The sequence below is a fragment of the Theobroma cacao genome, chromosome 6 (genome assembly GCF_053813885.1).
Source record: "Theobroma cacao isolate CCN51 chromosome 6, ASM5381388v1, whole genome shotgun sequence".
Lineage (NCBI taxonomy): Eukaryota > Viridiplantae > Streptophyta > Magnoliopsida > Malvales > Malvaceae > Theobroma > Theobroma cacao.
The window spans coordinates 31253674-31273613 of record NC_142644.1 but is presented as its reverse complement, the minus strand read 5'-3'; the positions used below and the strand labels follow the sequence as shown (position 1 = coordinate 31273613).

The 19940-nt window shown below is 35.5% G+C and overlaps 2 protein-coding genes and 1 pseudogene across 3 annotated transcripts; 1 reads left to right on the top strand and 2 right to left on the bottom strand.

Annotated features, from left to right (window-relative positions):
* Positions 1-39: 39 nt before the first annotated feature.
* Positions 40-3801, bottom strand: LOC18597219 (O-fucosyltransferase family protein). Its single transcript, XM_007026113.3, has 10 exons — positions 3268-3801; positions 2992-3081; positions 2765-2864; positions 2612-2673; positions 2410-2498; positions 2037-2157; positions 1793-1936; positions 1299-1633; positions 932-1172; positions 40-488 (listed from the first exon to the last, which is right to left on the bottom strand). Exons 1-10 carry the CDS (start codon positions 3694-3696, stop codon positions 180-182), a joined length of 1920 nt encoding a protein of 639 aa, XP_007026175.3. The 5' UTR covers positions 3697-3801; the 3' UTR covers positions 40-179.
* A 901-nt stretch (positions 3802-4702) lies between these two features.
* Positions 4703-9895, bottom strand: SRF8 (STRUBBELIG-receptor family 8). Of its 2 annotated transcripts, none has more exons than XM_088807529.1 (16): positions 9402-9895; positions 8794-8936; positions 8631-8702; positions 8468-8533; positions 8307-8378; positions 8130-8201; positions 7611-7682; positions 7439-7504; positions 7295-7360; positions 6899-7206; positions 6455-6708; positions 6084-6355; positions 5820-5955; positions 5560-5699; positions 5292-5448; positions 4703-5161 (listed from the first exon to the last, which is right to left on the bottom strand). In XM_088807529.1, exons 2-16 carry the CDS (start codon positions 8868-8870, stop codon positions 5009-5011), a joined length of 1983 nt encoding a protein of 660 aa, XP_088663655.1. In that variant the 5' UTR covers positions 8871-8936; positions 9402-9895; the 3' UTR covers positions 4703-5008. The 2 variants fall into 2 exon arrangements, with proteins under 2 accessions (XP_088663655.1, XP_017979382.1); XM_018123893.2 differs by having other exon boundaries at positions 8804-8936; positions 9402-9894.
* A 741-nt stretch (positions 9896-10636) lies between these two features.
* LOC148762296 (transcriptional corepressor LEUNIG_HOMOLOG-like) lies at positions 10637-19627 on the top strand (annotated as a pseudogene).
* Positions 19628-19940: the final 313 nt, after the last annotated feature.

The following is a 19940-nucleotide window of genomic DNA, read 5'->3' as shown; positions in this document are numbered from 1 at the left end:
ATCATCTGGTTTCATTCTTTTGTGATCTACTCAAAGAGGTTCCAAGAACAATATGCTTGCCTTTATTACACACAACAGATAGAAGAATAATCATATAGCTTGATTTGAGACCCATGTTAAACAACAAAGAATGTTACATGTTATAATTAGAATTAACATGCTTAAAAAATGGTAGAATGTTAATTTGTAAGACACATACACTCTTTACACCGCGGATACCGGTAAACACTCCTAGCCTTAGGCCTACTCTGGACATGTTTAGTTTGCCTAACTGCCTTCCTCACTCTCTGCTCAAACACTTTCCACTCTATGGTATTGTTCTTCATGAAGATAGCGGCTAGTCTCCGCTTGTTTGGGCGTATTGTTGGCATCCTCCCTCCACCATAGTATATTCGATAACCAGATACCAAAGATGACAACTGGCTACCAGAGTCCGTCATGGCAAATGCATCAGCTGCAGTGCAGGCAATGAAGTCCAGTGCTGCTAGCTACAGATGAAATAAGCTCATCATACATCATAGCACTCACACCAAGTATGAAAGTAACAAACATTAAGAAGAGCATAAACAATCAAGAGAACCGATTTTGAATCACTAAAATTGCTTCTATGTTAAAATCTTTTGAAACCTAACCTAAATAGTGCTGAAAATGCTATATAAAAAGTTTTAATAGAATAATTTCCAAACAACAGGCTTTGTTATTGCAGAACTTATATAACCATATGAGAACTTAGATCATTAACGCAGGAGAAAACCTGGAAAACATGCATTGAGCATCTTCTGGATAATGAAAAAGCTACTATCAAAGTAATTCTGAAAAACTCAAATTTCGGTAGGACCGGCTGGCCAGGAACCAGCTCATCAATGTACCAATCACAAACCTAAATTCTTTTATTAAAATAAACAAAGAAGTGTCAATGCCACTTTGTTACCTGAGATGAGAAGTTCATGAATGGTTCAAGTTCCTTCGGTGAAAGCAAATTCTCTTTAGTAACTAAGTTAGGATACAAGCTCGTCAAAGCAGCCAATCTAGCTCTCCCTCCATATATTTGTGCCCCTGCCACATATACATGAGTCTTACGGTTGAAACCTAGAGCAGCAAGCATAAGTACTGCTTCTTCTGGTGTTAACGGACATAAGCCTTCAGACCTGAGCACTGCAGGGGAAGGTAACCTGAAAAAAGTAAAACAGTTTGATCCATATGTCGATATAAAACAATATTTTCATGCTTCTCCTCCAAACTACAATGAAAGAAAGAAATGGGTATGTCAGAGAAGAAGACTTGAAAATTATGCATACTTTTCTGTCTTCTTGAGCTCTGTTAAAGCAGGAAAATGGATTTGTCGATATGCTTCCAATTCTTGCCTCTCTTCTTCACCTCCACCAAACTCACATAAAGAATGAGCTACCATGTCAATCTCAAATCTTAAATGCAGAGCTAGATATTTGGAAGCTTTTGCAGCACGATCACTCCTTGCAATCATGGCTGATACTGCACGTGAACCAACAAGAAAATGATCCAATGCTCCTGGATGAGCTGAATGCCGACGCAATCTTTCAAGGAGTAAAGCACCAGTTTCTTGTATTTTTGGAACAAATTTAAGTGCATGAAAGTTACATCTGCATCGAAGTCTCTAGATGAAGTCCCACGATTAGGAAGAGCAAAGTAGGAAAGAAAAGGGCATACCCATCAATTTTATTACCATGAACTGATTATGACATTTATCTAAGGAATAAAGCTAGCAACTAAAAGGAGCTTGTTATGGAATGAGATATTAAGGATAGAAATTTACCTGCAACTGAAATGGTATTGGGTCAAATGCCAAACGATTCCCAAATCCAACGAAATGGACAACTCTTTTCTGGAGTAGGATAGGGAGAATGTTTTTCAAATAAAAACTTGGTTTAGATTCCTTCGTAATATCTACATCTGTCACCTGGAAAATCAATTGAACAATCACTACATAAATAAGACATGCTAAAACAAATGCTGCAAGCAGAAACCAATCAGAACTTGATCTAGAGGAAGAAACTCACAACGCTACCAATTGCCTCCAAATCTAGTGACTGTAGCTCCTCAGGAAGTTCCTTCACTATTCGAATGTCAGGAGTCAGGTAGTTAATAAAATGCTCCTCCTGATAGATATCGCTGAATTGACTATGAAATTGAAAATTCGATGGGGTTACTTTTCCACGTAGAGCAAATAGTAGTCATTTCCATATATACAATGAATTTAATCTGAAACTAAATTCCATTCATTCAGTGTGCAAAGATCTACAGCATAATTTGAAAAGAAAAAACAACACAAAATGTTTAAATGCAAGAGAATATCCATCTTCTGAGGGGAAAGAATCATCAAAAACTAAGAGGGAAATTATTTTAAAAAGAAAAGAAAGGAACAATCCTCACCTTACATCTTTCCAGACACTACTGTACATAAATTTGGGAACAACAAGAGTTGCATTAAGTAATCGAGCAACAACTACAGCATTGCAGACCTGTCACCAACAGCAGATATCTATCAATGAGAAACTATATGCACTAAACTCCAAAAGAGATTACAGCCCAAACGCAAATTCATGAGATTGAAAAACATGATGTAATCACTTACAGCTACACGCTGCTGGTTCATTCCACCATTCGCAGTGACCATAAGGTATCCATTCTTCCCCTCTATAATAAAATAACAAAAGATGTCAAGTGAGAACTAGTTAAATTACCCATACACCAGTGAATTAAACATATAGAAGTCAAAGAGAGAGACCACTAGGTTCCCAGTTCCGTTGATCAGCACATGGTCTCCATGCAGAAGCAGGAACCACAGGCTCCTGCCATAAATCTTTTGGCTCGCGTTTATTTTGCCCCTATGTGTCATAACACTTTTTTCAATGGAAACAGACAAAATAAGAAGAATAGAGAAACATTATCGAAATAGGCAATTCATTATAGGAGGGAGTGAACCAGAAGACAGCAATGCTTATATCCAAATACCTCTGCCAAAGCATGAGCAGCCAAAGCCAACATCCTTCCGTAAATACCATGATATTGCCTTTTCCCTTTACTAAGCTTTTTCACCTTTCCCTGCAAAAGCCACAAAAGCAATGCAATCGGCAAAGAATTCTCTTCCCAGAGAACACAATTTCAAGTATCTCCATCGCTTACTAATATTTACTTACATTAATCCGGAACCCGTGCAATTAATCACCTCCTTAAATTTTACAGTAATTTTAAAAAAAAAATTCTCAAAGCCAATGAGAGTTGAACTACCTGAATCGAAACAGAAGAGTTCCTGGAAGATCTGTCATGGAGTCGGACCCGGTGGTCTTGTAACCGCAAAAGCATAAACCAATTGACCAAGAAGAACAAACCCACCAATGCAACCACCACGACAAGTCCTTTCACTCCCTTCCTCTGGTACCAGACTTTCCCTCCTTTTCTCTTCACCTTCTTCGATTGCTTCTTTCGACCACCCCACAATTTTCCTAACAATTCAGCTCCAACCAATGACGCCCCGCTGTTTCCACCGTTCATGAACCGGCTGGGGCCGACTCGCGGGGACTGACTCGGGGACCCTTGGCGACTCCTCGGGCTCAACCGGAGATCGACCCTGTCGGGGATTCGGATGATGTTGGGTTGGTCTAGTTTAGATTCAAGAGCAAGATTGTGGAAATTGTTGGCGTTGCTGCTTAAAGACATTGATTTGATGGGTCTAAGGTTTGTAGCCTTGAAATCCAATGCCGAGAGTTAAAAGAGAGATTGGCTGTTTGCTCAGGTTTCTTATTTAAGACAGCATAGCGATAAACACGCCAACTTAAGTGGTGCCGAAAGTGGGAGGTGACGAGGCCCGGAAAATTGGTAAAAAAAGTCTCTGTTTGCTTAAAAACATTGGGATTAAATCAGGGATCATTATTCATAGTAATCTTCATTACCATGTGTTGTTACTAGAATTCAACTCACCAAGAAAATAGAAATCCAATATTAAAAATATATGAATAACGTCAAATAGAAATCTTCCTTGCATGGATATGGGCCAGCCTTTGCTTGAATATCACCTGACCATTTTCTTGATTAGCCCATGTAACTCCGCCTAGAGAAGCCCAAAATGGAGGAAGAAGGCCTATGGCCAATTGCCCATACCATAAATCTCATGTTAAATTGCTAATCAGGCATCCTTAATCATTTGCTATTCAAACAAGCTCTTAAACTTTGATATAAATTCAAACAAACTCTTTACTCTAACATAAATTTAATATCAATTAATTTTTTTTGTCCACGTGATATATAATTTGACAAACTAACACAATTAAAAAAAATTCTAGTACACTTAACCGTATCAACTATCATGTGATTGTGTTGGGTCGTTAGATTAGATTGATACAAAGATTTTTTTTTTTAGAGTTTAAGCTAAAACAATTTGGCTAAAAGGCAGTGATCTGACTCCACGACCATAAGATCAAGCATGCACGTGGTACGACCTGTTTCTTTATATTCTTTTGATCAATCGAAATTTGTCCTTTTCTGTCACATTTTCTTTCCCCAATCGCATCTACAGCAATGGGTTCTCCCATGATGGGAAATGTGGCAGACACAAATTTGTGTTGGCAATTTCTTGCAGAAAAGAATCAGCAATGAGAGGAAGACTAGGGACTAAAAACAAGAAAACTCATGATAGCAAATCAACATCAAAGGCAATGTTATGTACTTTGCTTGAATTGAAGGAAACTTTTTTTTTTTCTTTTATTAAGATGCAAAACAGTGAATGTGCATCATGATGTCCAATAATACACCTATATACTTGCACTGTAAAACTATAAAAGTTTAAAGTGACGATGTGTGAGATATAATTACATAACTTTTTTTTTTTGGGTTCATTCTCGATTTTGATTCTCTTCTAGGAGCTTTCTCTCTTTTAACTTGTGTGCTCTTCAGTCATCCTACACCTTAGCATGTTGCATCCATGATTGCAAGGTATCAGTTTTTTTCAAGCTCCAAGTTTCAACCAGACACTTTAGAATGACATGTCGACTGCATCATGATCTGGGGTCTTGTATGCAAATCCTGATTCATCACTCGATCGCCTTTTGACCACGCTTGCCCTTTGCACTAACCTCACTAAAGCTTGGACAACCTCAGACATGGGAGGTCGAAACTCAGGTTCCGGCTGCATAGAGAAAAAAGAACTTATAATTCATTAACTCTACATCTTATTCTTCCTTTATTTAACCCTTTTCTCTAAATGTGCCCCTCTTAAGATAATCTATATTGTCCTAAGCATTAGTAAATTCCTTTACCTGAACACACAGAGCAATAATGTCAGCAAAGCGTGACAGAGACTTTGCAGGATACATGCCATTGAGGGCAGGATCAACCATTTTAGCCAAAGCATCTATATCATGTAGTTGGGGAGTGGCCCATCTGACAAGTGATTGCTCTGACCTCGTCCTTGAACTAAACAATGCAGAATACACCAAAACAAAATTTACTTGGACAGATAGACATTGCATTGTAAGAATGCCAAGATATAAAGATCATTATCTAGAGAAGGAAAATGGGTTTTACCTATCCAGTGGTTTTCGACCAGTCAGCAGCTCCAACATCACCACCCCAAAACTGTACACATCACTCTTTACAGTATATAGTCCTGACAATGCAAACTCAGGAGCACTATAACCAAATGATCCAACCATCTGTGTTGAAACCTGTCCAATATGGAAACAAACCAATAAATAAATAACGAGCTAGGATAAACTTCCCTTCACAGGCAGCATTGGAATGAAAACTTGTTCACCAATGACTCATTGTCAAAAGCAAATTTTTACCTGTCGCTCAGTATTTGGTGTAAGAGCAGCTAAACCACAGTCAGACAAGTGGGGATTGAGCTCTTCATCAAGTAAGATGTTTGCCGACTTGAAGTTTCTATGTACCACTGAAGGCAAGCACACTTCATGCAAGTACCTGAAACAAGAGCTTTATCAGAAGGAAGCCATGCAAGCAGCCAAATTCTCAGTAATATATGTGTTTGCACCATGGGTAGGAGAGAGAGAAAGAGATAGACTCAAAAACATCGTACACATATTACATACTCTAAAGCCCGGGCAGTGCCAAGTGCCACTCTGACACGTGCATTCCAGCTTAATGTCTTGCTGCCATCATCAGAAAAGTGCAGCATATCATGAAGACTTCCATTTCCTACATATTCATATACCAGAAGACGCTGTCCATGCTCTGCACAGTATCCAGCCAATGTAACAATATTTGGATGCCTCAAGCGTGACATATTGGAGACAGCTTCCAGAAAATTATCTTCCTCTTGTAATGATAGTGCAGCATTGTCGATTTTTTTAATAGCCATTGTCTAGATCAAATGACATAAAAAATAATTAGTTATCATTATCCAACATTAGGTTTTAGTGAGAGCACTTCAATATTAAATATTTATTACAGTTAAAGTTACCTTTCCATTTGGAAACTCTGCCCTGTAAACACGACCAAGGGAACCTTCACCAATAAGATATTCTTGACTAAAACTATTTGTCGCTGTTTGCAAAGAAGCGACAGTATATGATGTAGCAGTGATGGGTGACTTCATTCTCTTTAGAGATCCATTTTTTGACATCTTATCAACCGTCAATTTTTCTGCTGGTGGGGGTTTCAAATCTATTACAGCAGCAACATTTTTCACCCTCTGCTCTTGCATTTCAGTATGTCCTGCAAAAATGAAGCAGAATATGGGTCCAGCATTGTTAGGATGTTAGAGAGTTGTAAGCACCAATTACTAGTGAACTTGAAGAGCATCGTGAGGGAGAAACAATACTGCCAACAAATTTCGTTAAAATTGATTGCTTTATTAAAGTCAAAGAACTGCTGAGAGAACAGAATTATGAAGAAGAAAACCTACCATCGTTGGAGCCAACTGAAAGACTTCCCCTTGAAGCTCTTGCACCACTCACCTTCTTTTTATTTTTATGGATGCAGAAAACAAGAGCAAGTAGTGCCAGGACAACCAGTAACAAAGAGCCAAGAACTATGCCTACAATAAGTTGGGCTGATGGTCCATTATCTGAATCTGATGATTGACCATCCGAAGCAGGGGATGTACGAGCTCCTGATCCAGAATTATGTTTATTATGAGATCTACGAGGTGGAGGTGGACTATATGGTGGTGGAGGAGGGGCAGGACCATTGGCAAAGGAGTTGCCATCATATCTGTTTCATTTTCAGAAGCAAAGTTAAACATTTTGCATAAACTAAATATGGAAAAGTAAATTGGTGGCAATGCCACTTTAAGCCTTACATAAAAGTTGGGAGTGAAAAAAGCTCTTGAGGAATCCATCCACTGAAATGGTTCTTCGCAACATTTCTGTTCAAAATCTTGGGTGCATCAGAACAGACTGACAGAGAGTAAAAACCCAACTACAGTATGAGAAAAATAACTTACAGAATTGTCAAAGATAAACCGGAAAGGACATTAAGGGAACCAGTCAATTGATTGTTCTGCATATACCTGCCACAAATTCAGATATCAATGCACTTGGTCAAGCTCCACAAATCTGAACCCTATTTTTCCTCCTGTTTTTTACTCTTAGAGAATGAAGGAACACTTTACTTACAGCATAGAAAGATTGCTCAATGAGCTAAACGAATTAGGAAGATCCCCACTAAAATTGTTGAAGGAAAGATCCCTGTATTAACAAGCAAAGGTACCCAAACCATAATGTGGTTAGAAAAATATTTAGTAAGAAAACAGCCTACAGGTACCTATCAGAATATAGTTAATTGTTATTAAGGTAGTCAAAGCTTCCCTCTATCACTCATCCTTAATGGAATTCAATCCAAAAACAATATGGTTGCAGAAAAATATCTCCACATAATTAAAATATAGGAAAGACAAAACTACCTTAAGTTGAACCAAAATCCAAATATAATTTTCCAGTTGAAGCTTTAATTATCGACGGATTTCAACACCTTTAAAATGTTTTATATTACAAACAATTTGGAATAAGTGAGCAATAAGTGGAATACAAAAGGATTTACAGCAACAAGGAATAGCAGCTTAGATCACAGAAATTCTACATAGATTAAAACTTATAGATTACAATAAATATACAAGGTTAATTAAGTTCTCTTACAAGGTCCCAAGGTCGGCAAGATTAGCAAAAATGTCTCCAACAGACAGGGAGAGTGAATTATGGCTTAAATTCCTATAACCAAAGATTGAGAATTAGGAAATGAGAGAAAGCTTGATTTGCTACTCAATTGTGTGATGAGTAAACAAAAGATCATAGCATTTGAGATATGCCACTTACAGGTAAGTAAGAGTAACCATAGTAGAAATGGAGTAAGGAAGATTCCCACTTAAGTTGTTACCTGCAAGATTCCTGCATCATGTAACAAACAAGCATTTTAATACAAAGCAATAAAAATAATCCTTAAAAAAATAGAATCGATAATGAATCAGAGACATTACAGGCTCGTAAGATTCGGTGGCAACTGGTATGGGATTGTATCATGAATGTTATTGTTACTCAAATCACTAACAAAATACGAAGAAAAAGACATTAAGTAATTAGGTGATAAATAAGAGTTTCTCAAAGGCACACACAGACATGAGAGCAATGGAATTAACTTACAGTGTTCTCAAAGACATAAGATCAGAGAGCAAGTATCCCATAGCTCCAGAAAGTCCTAACCCAGAAATATCACTGTTATAACAACAACAGCCCCCCATTAACCAAAACATAAACTGATCAAGCTACAAAATTTCAAAAACAAATAGCTACATTTGAAATATACACTCTCGTACACAGAAACGACAGCCGAGCCCTCACAAGTAACCCCTTTCCATGACTCTCCACATGGGTCACCACCATTAGTTTTCCAATTTGTTAACTTAGCAGGACTGTTCAATGCAGTGTACATAACCTGAAGCGCTTGAACTGCCCACAAATAAGTAAAGAAAACAACTTAATAAGTCATTCCCAGGTTCCAAAAATTAACAAATCAAATACAGATTAGATTGAATTAAAAACCTTCCATTTATGTCAGAAAATTAATTAAAATCCAGAAATTGTACAGTTTTAGCAATTCAATACAAAAATCAACATTTTTCCAAAGAAGAATAAAATGACAACATTAGGAATCAAAGGAAACACAGTTTTTCTCCAAATTTTCCCGCATTTTCTGGGCAAACAGACACAGCATAAAAGATCAAACTTTCCAATCAAAAAATAATGCAGAGTAGTCAAAGATCATTTCTTGACTAATCACATCTAACCCCAAAATGTCAAAAAAATTCAGACTCGGCGCCACCTCCTTCATGCAACGAAATCAAGGAAGCCAATGCCTAAAACAACAATAAAAAACCCAAACAAAATATAAAACAATAGGAAAAACAAAAATACCATCAGTAGAATCAGTGGTGCATTGAACTGGAGTGAAAGCCAAGATCAAACATTGTAAGACTAAATCAGTGAGTAGCAAACGAGTCAGAGAAAGAGAAAAAGCTCTGTTATTGTAAGCCATTCCTGGCTTCTTTTTGTTGTTTTTTTCTTTCTTTTTGGTTATTTCGTCTTGTAGCAGCTGTAGTAGTTGATTTTAGCTGTGTTCAGAGGTGCAGATCAGGTGAGATGAAGCACATGGTAGAGAACCATGGACGCAAAAGCACAGCTGATGAACGAGGAGGAGGAGAAAGGGTAGTCGCAGTAGTTGTTGGAAAGCTCAGTGGTAGGATACATCGCCATTAAAGAAGATGGCAGAGGAAAGAGAGAGAGAGAGAGAGAGATTCGAAGCTTGAAGCCTGAAGCTAGAAGCCTGAGACTAGTAATGAAGAGAGAGTGTGTTTTATTATTTTTTGTGAAGGGTGTTGTGTCGGCCAAAAATGAGAAAACAAAAAAAAGTTGTAGTAAAACTTTCGAGGAAAATCAACAGTACACTACCAATAAAACACGGGAAAAGATTGGTTCAGAGTAGGCAAGCGAGGTACTGACATTTCCTCACTTCTCAGGTGGTGTTTGCTCTCTCTCACTGTCACTTTCGAGGTTCGATCCTCTGCTTTAGCTTGTTCCCTTTCCCCGTATGTCCTGCTTGCTGCCCTTTCACTTTAACTAACGCTTTTACCACGTTTCAGTGTTGGAAATTGGAATTAGCTAAACCCCATTGACGCGGTCCTGTGGTAACTGATATGGCAATCCATATCTTCATACGAGTCCTATGGTAACTGATATGGCAACCAATGTTATGTATGATGCGATCGTATCAATGGGTAAATTATCGTTCCCTTTATAAGTTTTGAAGTGAAGTATCTATTTGCAATTCTAAAAGATTTAGACTGAATTATGATCAAAATTTATTTGATATTGTAATTCATCACCCAAAATTTTTTGGCATTTGAATAGAATCTCAACTTAAAAGACTACTATTTGGAAGTGAAATTTTTGTTCTTAAGCAAACTTGAAGGTGGGTAAAGGGATTTAAATTTAACAAGGAGATGATCAATCTTTTAAATACAATAACAATGAATGAACCGACAAATTGTTATGCTGTTTTGAATTTTTTTACTCGTAAAATAAACGTGAAACTTTTCTCTTCTTTCTTTCCCCATGGCACGTAGCTGTTAGCATGAGAAGAATGGGCAACGATGGAAAACGCGAACAAGGGAGGTAAAAAATGTCATGATCCATCTTCCGAAAGTGAAAATGTTATTGCCTGTGATACCATTGTTTGCCACTTTTTCGTTCAGGGAAGCAGGACCCTGGTGGCCTGGAATGGCCAGGCTCTGACTGAGCCTGAGCCTGGCGCCCTGGCCAGGCAGATTGAGACTTGCGGGTGGGGTTTGAGAGGAATTTCTAAAATTGACTAAAATGTCCAGTTGTGAACTCATGGGGAGCAAGCAAACCCTTTCCCTTTTCTGACTTTGGATTTGGAAGCTTTCCATCACTTTTTCTAGAGGGTGATCAAAAGGGTGGGAACCCAGCTAATTAAGTTTTGCTTTTTTTATAATAATTCTCACTAGAAAATTATCATCAACTTATGTGCAAAAGAACAATCATTCACCTAACAAAAGTTTGCAAAATTTTAAGAGAAAAAAGAGAGAATTTAATACTATAGAGTAAACTAAGAAGAACCCACTAATGTTTATTTCCCCTTTATTGATAATAAAATACTGTTATCATCATTCATATGGTAGACAATATTAGAAGGATTGAGTTAAGGTGCTTCAATTGAATAAACTTCAATTCCATAGTCTAGACAACGACAATAGGAAATATGTTTCATTCACGTGTAGAGAACACCGATCTATTTCGATATCATTTAATAGATGAAAAAAAGATTAAAAAAGACAAAAAAAAATGATTAATATAAATACGATCTTTCCTTAGACAAATTGAATTACAAAGGTCTTAAAGAATCGAGATGACTTGTGTCGACTTGTAAATTTTATTCCATATTTGGCTCAATGAGAAAGCAACATGCTGCTCGTGATCTGTCCTAGATTCCTTCAACCATATAAAAAATAAGGGAACAATCCCACTTAATGAACATGCCCCTTTTGTTCCTCTATTCACTCCCCAGATCCACAAATAATTGATCTCCTTGTAAACAATTCGCCGTGGAAAGGTTTCAGGCTGGTACTAAGGAAGTGAATTGTTTTTATTATATTTACAAATATATCTCATTAAATATTATTTATGTGGTGTTGATATGAAAATTTAAAAAAATTATATAATCATGTTATCATAATATATTAACATATTACGTCATCATCTATTATAATATATCAACATATACATCAATATTATATAATATAAAAATATAAGTGTCATTTTTATTAAATAAGTTATTGAGTATAAGAGTTTATTTGATTTATAATAAAAATATAAAAATTTAATTAAATATAATAAATTAATAAAACTAAATTTAAATAATTTATATATTTTTTAAAATATTAAATCAAAATTAAATATAGGTCCTAAAATAAGAAAAAATTGCATAAAAAGAGGCAAAGTCCAAAATCAAGGAGAAAATGAAGAAAGCGATGGAGTAGATTGGTCAAGAAAGCCGGTGGGCAACGATACACAATGCAAGACAGTAGTATGGTGGGAAAAAGATGGGACCCCCGTCGCTATTGGACCTGCCGTCTCATCAAATTGTTTACTTTCTTTGGTGCACAATTGGCCACCGACTCCGATCCAGTCGGTCCCATAAAATACATGTGGTTCAAGTTTTGATCGGTATACTGGTTTGGGACGTCCAAATCTTTTTCTTGTCTTCCCATGGGTCTATTTCATAATTTTATAAAAATGAATTATAGGAATGGAATGATTTATTAGTTTTAATATATAGTTTTGTCTTGAAGAAATTGAATTAATGTGACTCAATTTGTTGAACCGTGTTTTTCAAAGTTCAACATAAAAGAAGAAAATCATTAAATGGCTTAATGTTTAATTATTGCTTGATTTAGAGCTAACATGCATTAGGATTTAGGAAAGCTTAAGAATCTTCAATTTTTGTTGGACGAAGTTATATATACAAAATGGAATTCTTGCAGTCTAATTTTCGCATAAGACAGAAAGTGGACTAGGAAAACGTAATAACCTTCGCATTCTAATTTTAAGCAAAAATACCAATTTAAAAAAAAAAACCGAACCTTTGCTGATTGTATTTAGTAGAAAACAAAGGATAAAAGGGTTTTTAGGTTTTAGTCGTTAGAGAATTTTCTAGAGTAAATTTTATTTATATTTCTCATGATTTTAAATTTTCTCATACGACATTTTATGGTTTTTTTAATTAGTATTTTATATCATACAAATAATTATATTTTTATAGAGAATTAGACTGTTAATTTTACTCAATAAAAGTATCAAAATGCTCTTAATTTAAAATTAATATATTTATTAATATTTAAGGGTTTTTTTATAATTTTATTAAAAAATTAACAGTTTAATTTTTTGTCAGAATAAAATTTATTCATAAAGTACTAGTTAAAAAAATGTTAGGTGTAATTTATGTTTTGTTTTTAATGCAATTTATTTTAGTAAATTTCATAGGTTATAAGGGAACAAAGAATCATAATGCAAAGATTTGAAAAGTAGATGGAAAGGAAGCAAAGAATCCAAACCAGTTGTGAAATGCAATCCACTTTGTGTTTTGTCATTTTCTTGGATTATAAGTAAGATATGGATTAACAGTAGAGCACATGAGGGCCAATCTTATTCTGAGGTACACAAAAGCTGGCTTCTTGGAATATCAGATTCTCGTGCACGATTGACTCTAAGCACAAACTAACTACCGCGAGTTTAAGCATTATTTATCCTTGGAGTTAGTAAAGCATCGGCAGAACCGATTACCCAACGCCTAAAAAGCGTGGATGAATTAATTAATTAAGTTTTACTCAAATTGACGATGCCAAGGAAAGGGGGGTTGGGGTGGTCCATTTTGTTGACATATAAATATATATATATATTTTTTATAAATTTAAATATTTTATTATCGACATGTATATGAAAAAAAATAATTTTTTTTTAATTACGTGTTGTGATGTCATTATTCATTATAATTTTTTGAATTAAAGCAAAAATTTAAATACGATATTAAAAGAAGTAGGAGGTGACTGTCTAAGTCAATCCTATTCATTTGAAAACATATGGGGTATGGACCAAGTGGTCATGGTAAACTTTATTAGGCTAGCTTGTAAAGAAAAATTCTTAACCGTTAGGTTCAACGACTCCAAACCTCACCGAACCCACACAAGGCGTAACGGTAAAAAAGAAAAAAAAAAAAAAAGGAACTAAAGCTTCTTTTTATAGTTGACACTTGACAAATAAAGAGAAAATTCTGCAAGGGATTTAAAGCCTTCCCCCATTTATTATGTGAACAACGTGGCCCATCAATCAAATGGGTGCATATCTATACTCTTCAGTCAACCAAACCCAAATGCCATGTGGGCCAAACTTATGATTCTTAATTGAACATGTTAGCCGAAAAATAAATATTAACTAATTTGATTTTAAAAATTTAAAAATTAAATTATTTAAATTAAAATTAATTAAAAATAAATATATATTAATTTTAATTATTAATAATATATAATATATTTAAAATATTTTATTTAAGTACTTGAATATTTAATTCATTACTTGATTGATAAATGATCTCGTATTTGGTATCTGATTATCTTAATTAAAAAAATATATTTTATTTAATATATATATTGATTTGATTAATATTCTGTTCTAGGTATTAATTAGTAATTGATTGTTTGGGACACAATTAAGTACTAACTGATTGTTTGGGATACAAAGTGATGGATCCAAGGAAGTTTTTGCTTGTAGACAAGACCGTGTCACTAGTTCTCGTTGAAAGAATCAATTAAACATCATCCATCAAATAAAATCATGTGAAATAATCTCTTGAATTCGTTGGTATAGACATCAATTAATGTTTTACTTCATATTTTATTTTTTACCATAGAAGGGGTGCGGTAAATTTTTTTTTTAATCTTTCGCGGGTTTTTGTTTTTTCCCTCGCTGATCTGTCCTTTTAAGAGAGCGAAATTTTTGGACCGTTTACGTTTTGCTTGAACACCATTTATGAATTCGTGTGTCCTAAACGCTGTCGTTTCCCGGATTTCAAAAGGTCAAAACATGCGTCCGCCTTCACTTTCTCTCGTAGGGTTGGCAAGGCTGCTGGAAGCTGACTCGGCAGTGTCTTTTCCTGACATAATCAATGGCCGGATGGCTCCATAAAACATTCTCTGAAGTACCATTAGCTATCGATGCGTCCTCTCGAAAGGGGTCCTTAGGATCATGTGTTTCTGTTACTTGAAAACAATTTTGACAGAGCTGAGACCGTAGAATATACCAGTCCTTGAAAATTATCATAAGTATCATTAATCTTTTCCTTGAAATTTTGAGCTAACGTGAAATTTCATCCTTCTGTAATTATTTGTTACTTTTTATCATTCATAATTTGTATGTTTATAATTAAGAAATATTGGTTTGTTTTGTTCATTTATTATTCTGTAAGTATAAAAGGGTTGGATATTATTAAATTAAATTCATATAATATATAGCAATATGTATAAACATTAGCTTTGGGGTGATCTTATATATAACCGTACCTCGCACAGCAACTTCTAATTTTAACAAGTAAAAGGTTTGTATAATTACAATCAGTTGACAGTCACTTTGGCTTCTTTATTTCCCCTATACCAGCACAGAGCTTATTATGAAAACTAAGATATTATTATGGAAATACTCGACTTTTTAATAGACAAAGAGTTTCACCCTTTGGTAAATATTTCATGATTCACTGCAATTTGAAACTAGAATCGATTATAGGAAAATTTTTTCCTATTGAAAAAGTATGATCTGGATTAAGAAAGGAAGTATATGCATGATCATTCATGCTGGTGAATGGTAATATGCTTCATTGCTAAATTGAGAGTTAAGTTTTTCTCTTTAACATTCATTCATGTATCAGCCGTCAGCAACAACAGATAAATTTTGCCCTGCATCAAGTTAAGAGGGTATGTTCTAAAGTATCTACTTGTGTTCACAAGAGCACCAAGTTATTATGAATGTCAGTGAATATAAAATGTTCATCAATGTGCAGGAACACAGCCAAGGCATTACCTTGGGGAGAACCATTCCTGTAAACCCACTCACCCCCTACGGGGCACAGAAAGGCATACTTCCAGCAACTGGACCTGACACTGCAGGTTCGCTTGGCCATCTTTCTGATTTGAGTTCATGCAGTGTTAATGCTGACAAAACTGATCGTATCACATGACCTTTGCAATTTCTAGTTATGCTATACTATTCAAGGACGTGTGATGAATTATTCATCTGTGCTTTATTCTGACAAGACAGGAGATGCACGCAGTGTTGGCCTTGATTGTTTATTTTGTTGGCATTGTAACATCATATATGTTAGATATATCTGATGCATGGTCTTTCTCTTTCAGGATTGAATGACTCAATCAACCTAGCACCCCTTAATGGATGGCCTTTGGATGTAAGTAGCATGTTAAGTAGCTGTTTTTGGAGCCTTGCTAGCACCAATTTTGTGATCTTGTTGATTTAGTAAATGTTAAGTCCTTCCTAGTGTGAATAGAAGTGTGCTTAAACTTTCACAAACAGTTCTGTAGTTGAGCCTGGTTTACCATGGTTTGGATATCAGCCTATCAGATTTAAATTTACTCTTTCAGGCATCAAACTGTCAGCAACAACTTCAGATATTGAAGTCTCAACCTGAGATATCAGCTCAAGGGCTGTCACATATGCCCAGAAACCTGACCCCTACCTTTCCTGGAAGCTCTGCCAAATTCAATTACCGTAATCCGAAACTTCCTAAGATTGAAATAAATGGGAATAACAGACAGGTCACTTGAAACAGTGTCTTAAAAATTTTTGGGGCAGTTGATTTCTTTAAAAGGTTATTATTATTTATTTTTTGTAAAAATGAAGTATTCTGCATCTAATGGATGTGTTAGTAGATACCCTTTGTAAGATTCCATGATGAGATGCATGACAATATTTTCAGAATCAACCCTCTCCCTTCAATAAATATGATGATCATAAATTATAAAGAGATCTTGGAGGAGTAATTGCATGTAACATTTAACTTGAATGCTAGTGTTTGTTAGTTTTATTTGTTAGAAGCTCATTAACTCTCATTTATAAAAAACTATCATAATTCTTTTCCTCATTAGTGACTGATTGGTGATGAACCAGATGATGATCCAGCAGATGCAAACTGAAGAACAACAAAACCAACATAATATGCTGCAGCAACAGCATTGTAGTTTTATAATGATTCATGACACTGTTGAATCCTTTCTGTCCCATGATGATGATAATGTTGATAGTACAAGCACACCTTTCAGTGTTTTAAGACACCGTTATAACCCTTCCAATGAAATCGAACAAAAAGGTAATTCTTTTAGGACTAGACAGAAAAATGCTTTGCAGGTCTACTTTAATAGGTACTGATGCAATGGAAACGAAGATAATATACATCAATCTTTATAATGATTGATTTATTCAGTAGAGAAAGTGCAACCCACCTCCGACTGCCTAAGCACTTCCCAAATCTTTGCTAGCCTCCCCTAACCATGTTGTATTGCAGAAAAATACTTAATAGCGTGGGAAGACTATATCTGGTTGTACCCCCTAATCCAGATTGACAATGAAAGCTTTCTCTCACATCCCTTTCCACCAAACTTGGTGTATATTATATATATATATATATATATATATATATATATATATATTGTGCTTGGTCGTATGAAAATAACATGAACTCTGTCAGCAAGGATTCACTTGTGTCAGTATAGCAGTTAAGATATTGCTCAGTAATCCTAACACGATGATATGTCATCACTGGTGTAGGCTTCACCTTTGGAGAGGTTAGTTGCCTTCACTCAAGCAAAAGCAAAGTCTTGTGCTGCCATTTTTCATCAGATGGGAAGTTTCTAGCTGGTGCTGGACATGAAAAGAAGGTAGTATCAACTAGTAATACAGGTTTTTGTTCACAATATGTAGTACAGGCTTAGAGTTGATTATAGTTTTCTTCTGGCAGGTCTTGATATGGAATATGGAAACTCTTGATTTTGTTAGAACTTCAGAAGGCCATTCTCATCTCATTACTGAAGTTCGTTTTAAAACCAAGTTCAACTATATTTGCAACATCCTCCTTTGACAAAACTGTCAAAATATGGGATTCTACGAAAGTAAGCATTTTCCTTTGGAACTTCAGATATTTATTTTGTATTTTTCTAAATTTCTGCCTGCTTGTTCAGAATGAAGAAGAAAAGGCCGTTGTATGCGATTCATGTCTCTATAGGATGCTGTTTTTCCTTTTTTGGTGTTATAGACAGGCAGACTAGTTGCCCTTATTTTCTTATGATCAGCCAAAATTGTTTACCACAGAGTAAATGTTAGGTCTTCATTTCTTTGCTAATGCAGCCAAGCAAATCACTTTGCAAGCTTGTGGGGCATGCTGAACAGGTGTTGTCATTAGATTTCCATCTTAGAAAGTTGGATCTCCTTTGTTCCTGTGATAGTAATAATGAGATGCGGTTGTGGAATGTCAACCAACGTTCTTGCATGCATGTTTCTAAGGTCAGATCCTGAGCCTTGTATCTGTTCGAATTTCTCAGAAACATCAAAGTTTACTTATAATTCAGATTGGAAAAGTTCCTGGTTTTCTTAGTTTCTTGAGAATAATACAGCATTAAATCACATTATACTTATGAGGATGTCTAATTATATTTTCCTGGAAATTTGTGGTGGATTGTGAAATTTGGTGATGCTTCTATCTCTTGTAAAGTCTCTTCTTGTCAATGCATTTCAGCAGACTTTTTGAAAGGCAGTTTATGCTTATTAGCAAAAATTGCAAATGGTTAAAATTTGTCTTTTCAGAATTTTTCAGTTTTAAATGCTTATACTTTTCTATAAAATAAATCTTTGTTGAAAGGAAGTTTAACATCAAAATATTCCTTGTCTTGCATGGCTTAGCTTTATTTACCTGCTCATTTTTCTTGGAAAATATTTAGGTACTTGTTGTTAGCAAACTTACATCTGGTGTTACCCCCATTAGAATTCTATGTTCTCAAACTAAACCCTGCTTTCACTTACCTTTATTTCCTTGTGAGTTGACTGCAGGGAGCTACTAAACAAGTTAGATTCCAGCCTCAACTAGGAAAGTTAATTGCAACTGTTTCAGGAAATGTTGTCAATATAATTGATTTTGAGACTGACAAGCCCCCAGTTCTGTTTAAAGGTTGATTCACTTTATATGTTATTAGAGCTCTGCTCACATGCATCCAAGTCCATTGTCTCCCTACCGTCTGAACGAATTTTGTATTCTTTCAGGGACATAACAAAGAAGTTCTTTCAATTTGCTGGGATCCAAGTGGCAACTATATTGCCTCCATCAGTGAAGACAGTGCACGTCTTTGGTCAATGATTGATGGGGAATGCATACACGAATTGTGTTCAACAGGCAACAAGTTCCAGTCCTGCACATTTCATCCAGTGTACTCACTACTCTTGGTTATTGGTGGCTACCAGGTAAAGTATTCAAAATATTATTGTTGTCAGTATTACTAAATGCTGTTTATATACAGCATTCTCAACAAATGCTGGTTATTTCTCATATGTCTGGAAACGTAATAACTAGCTTGCAAGCCATTTTTGGTATAGATGTTTATCATGTCTTGATGTGTTAACATATACACAAAAATGTAAGTGAACCTCTTATTCAGGAAAGGGGGTTAAGAATAAACTAAACAGAAACTACTGGTTGCATTAAAACACAAGGTTGGCTAATTCCAACGGGCTGAAACAGCTACTGCTGTCTTGGCCTGATGTTCAGTATATCTCTCTGCCTGCCTGTTGTAATCTTTGCTGATGTTATTTTTGTGATCTTGTGCTTGATGTTCCTCTGTCATGAGATCTAATCGTTCGAATTTTGTCAGTCTCTTGAATTATGAAGTCCACTTGAGAGCAATAAAACATGGACAGTTGAAGCGCACAGGGGATTAATTTCTTCACTGGCGGATTCTCTACAGACTGAAATGGTTGCCTCCGCAAGCCATGACCAGTGTGTTAAGCTTTGGAAGTAATGATGTCTTTTCATGAGAATTCATGCATCTGCTGGAACCAGTGGCATGTGTACATACGGAGCATTTTTTGGAATGAAGAAGCTAATGGCAGCAGCAAGTAGAGTAAACAGCCAAGACAAGTAGCAGAGCAGAAAGATGCGCCCTTTTTAGTGGCAAAATATTGAAAAGTATAGATGGACTATATACTCATATCTAATCATATTACCTACAGGCTGAAAAAACTACAACCAAAGTTAGAAGAATGAAACACAACTGCAGCATAATATGCTGCTTTTTTCCCTTTTTTTTTTTTTTTTTTTTCTGTTCTTGTTGG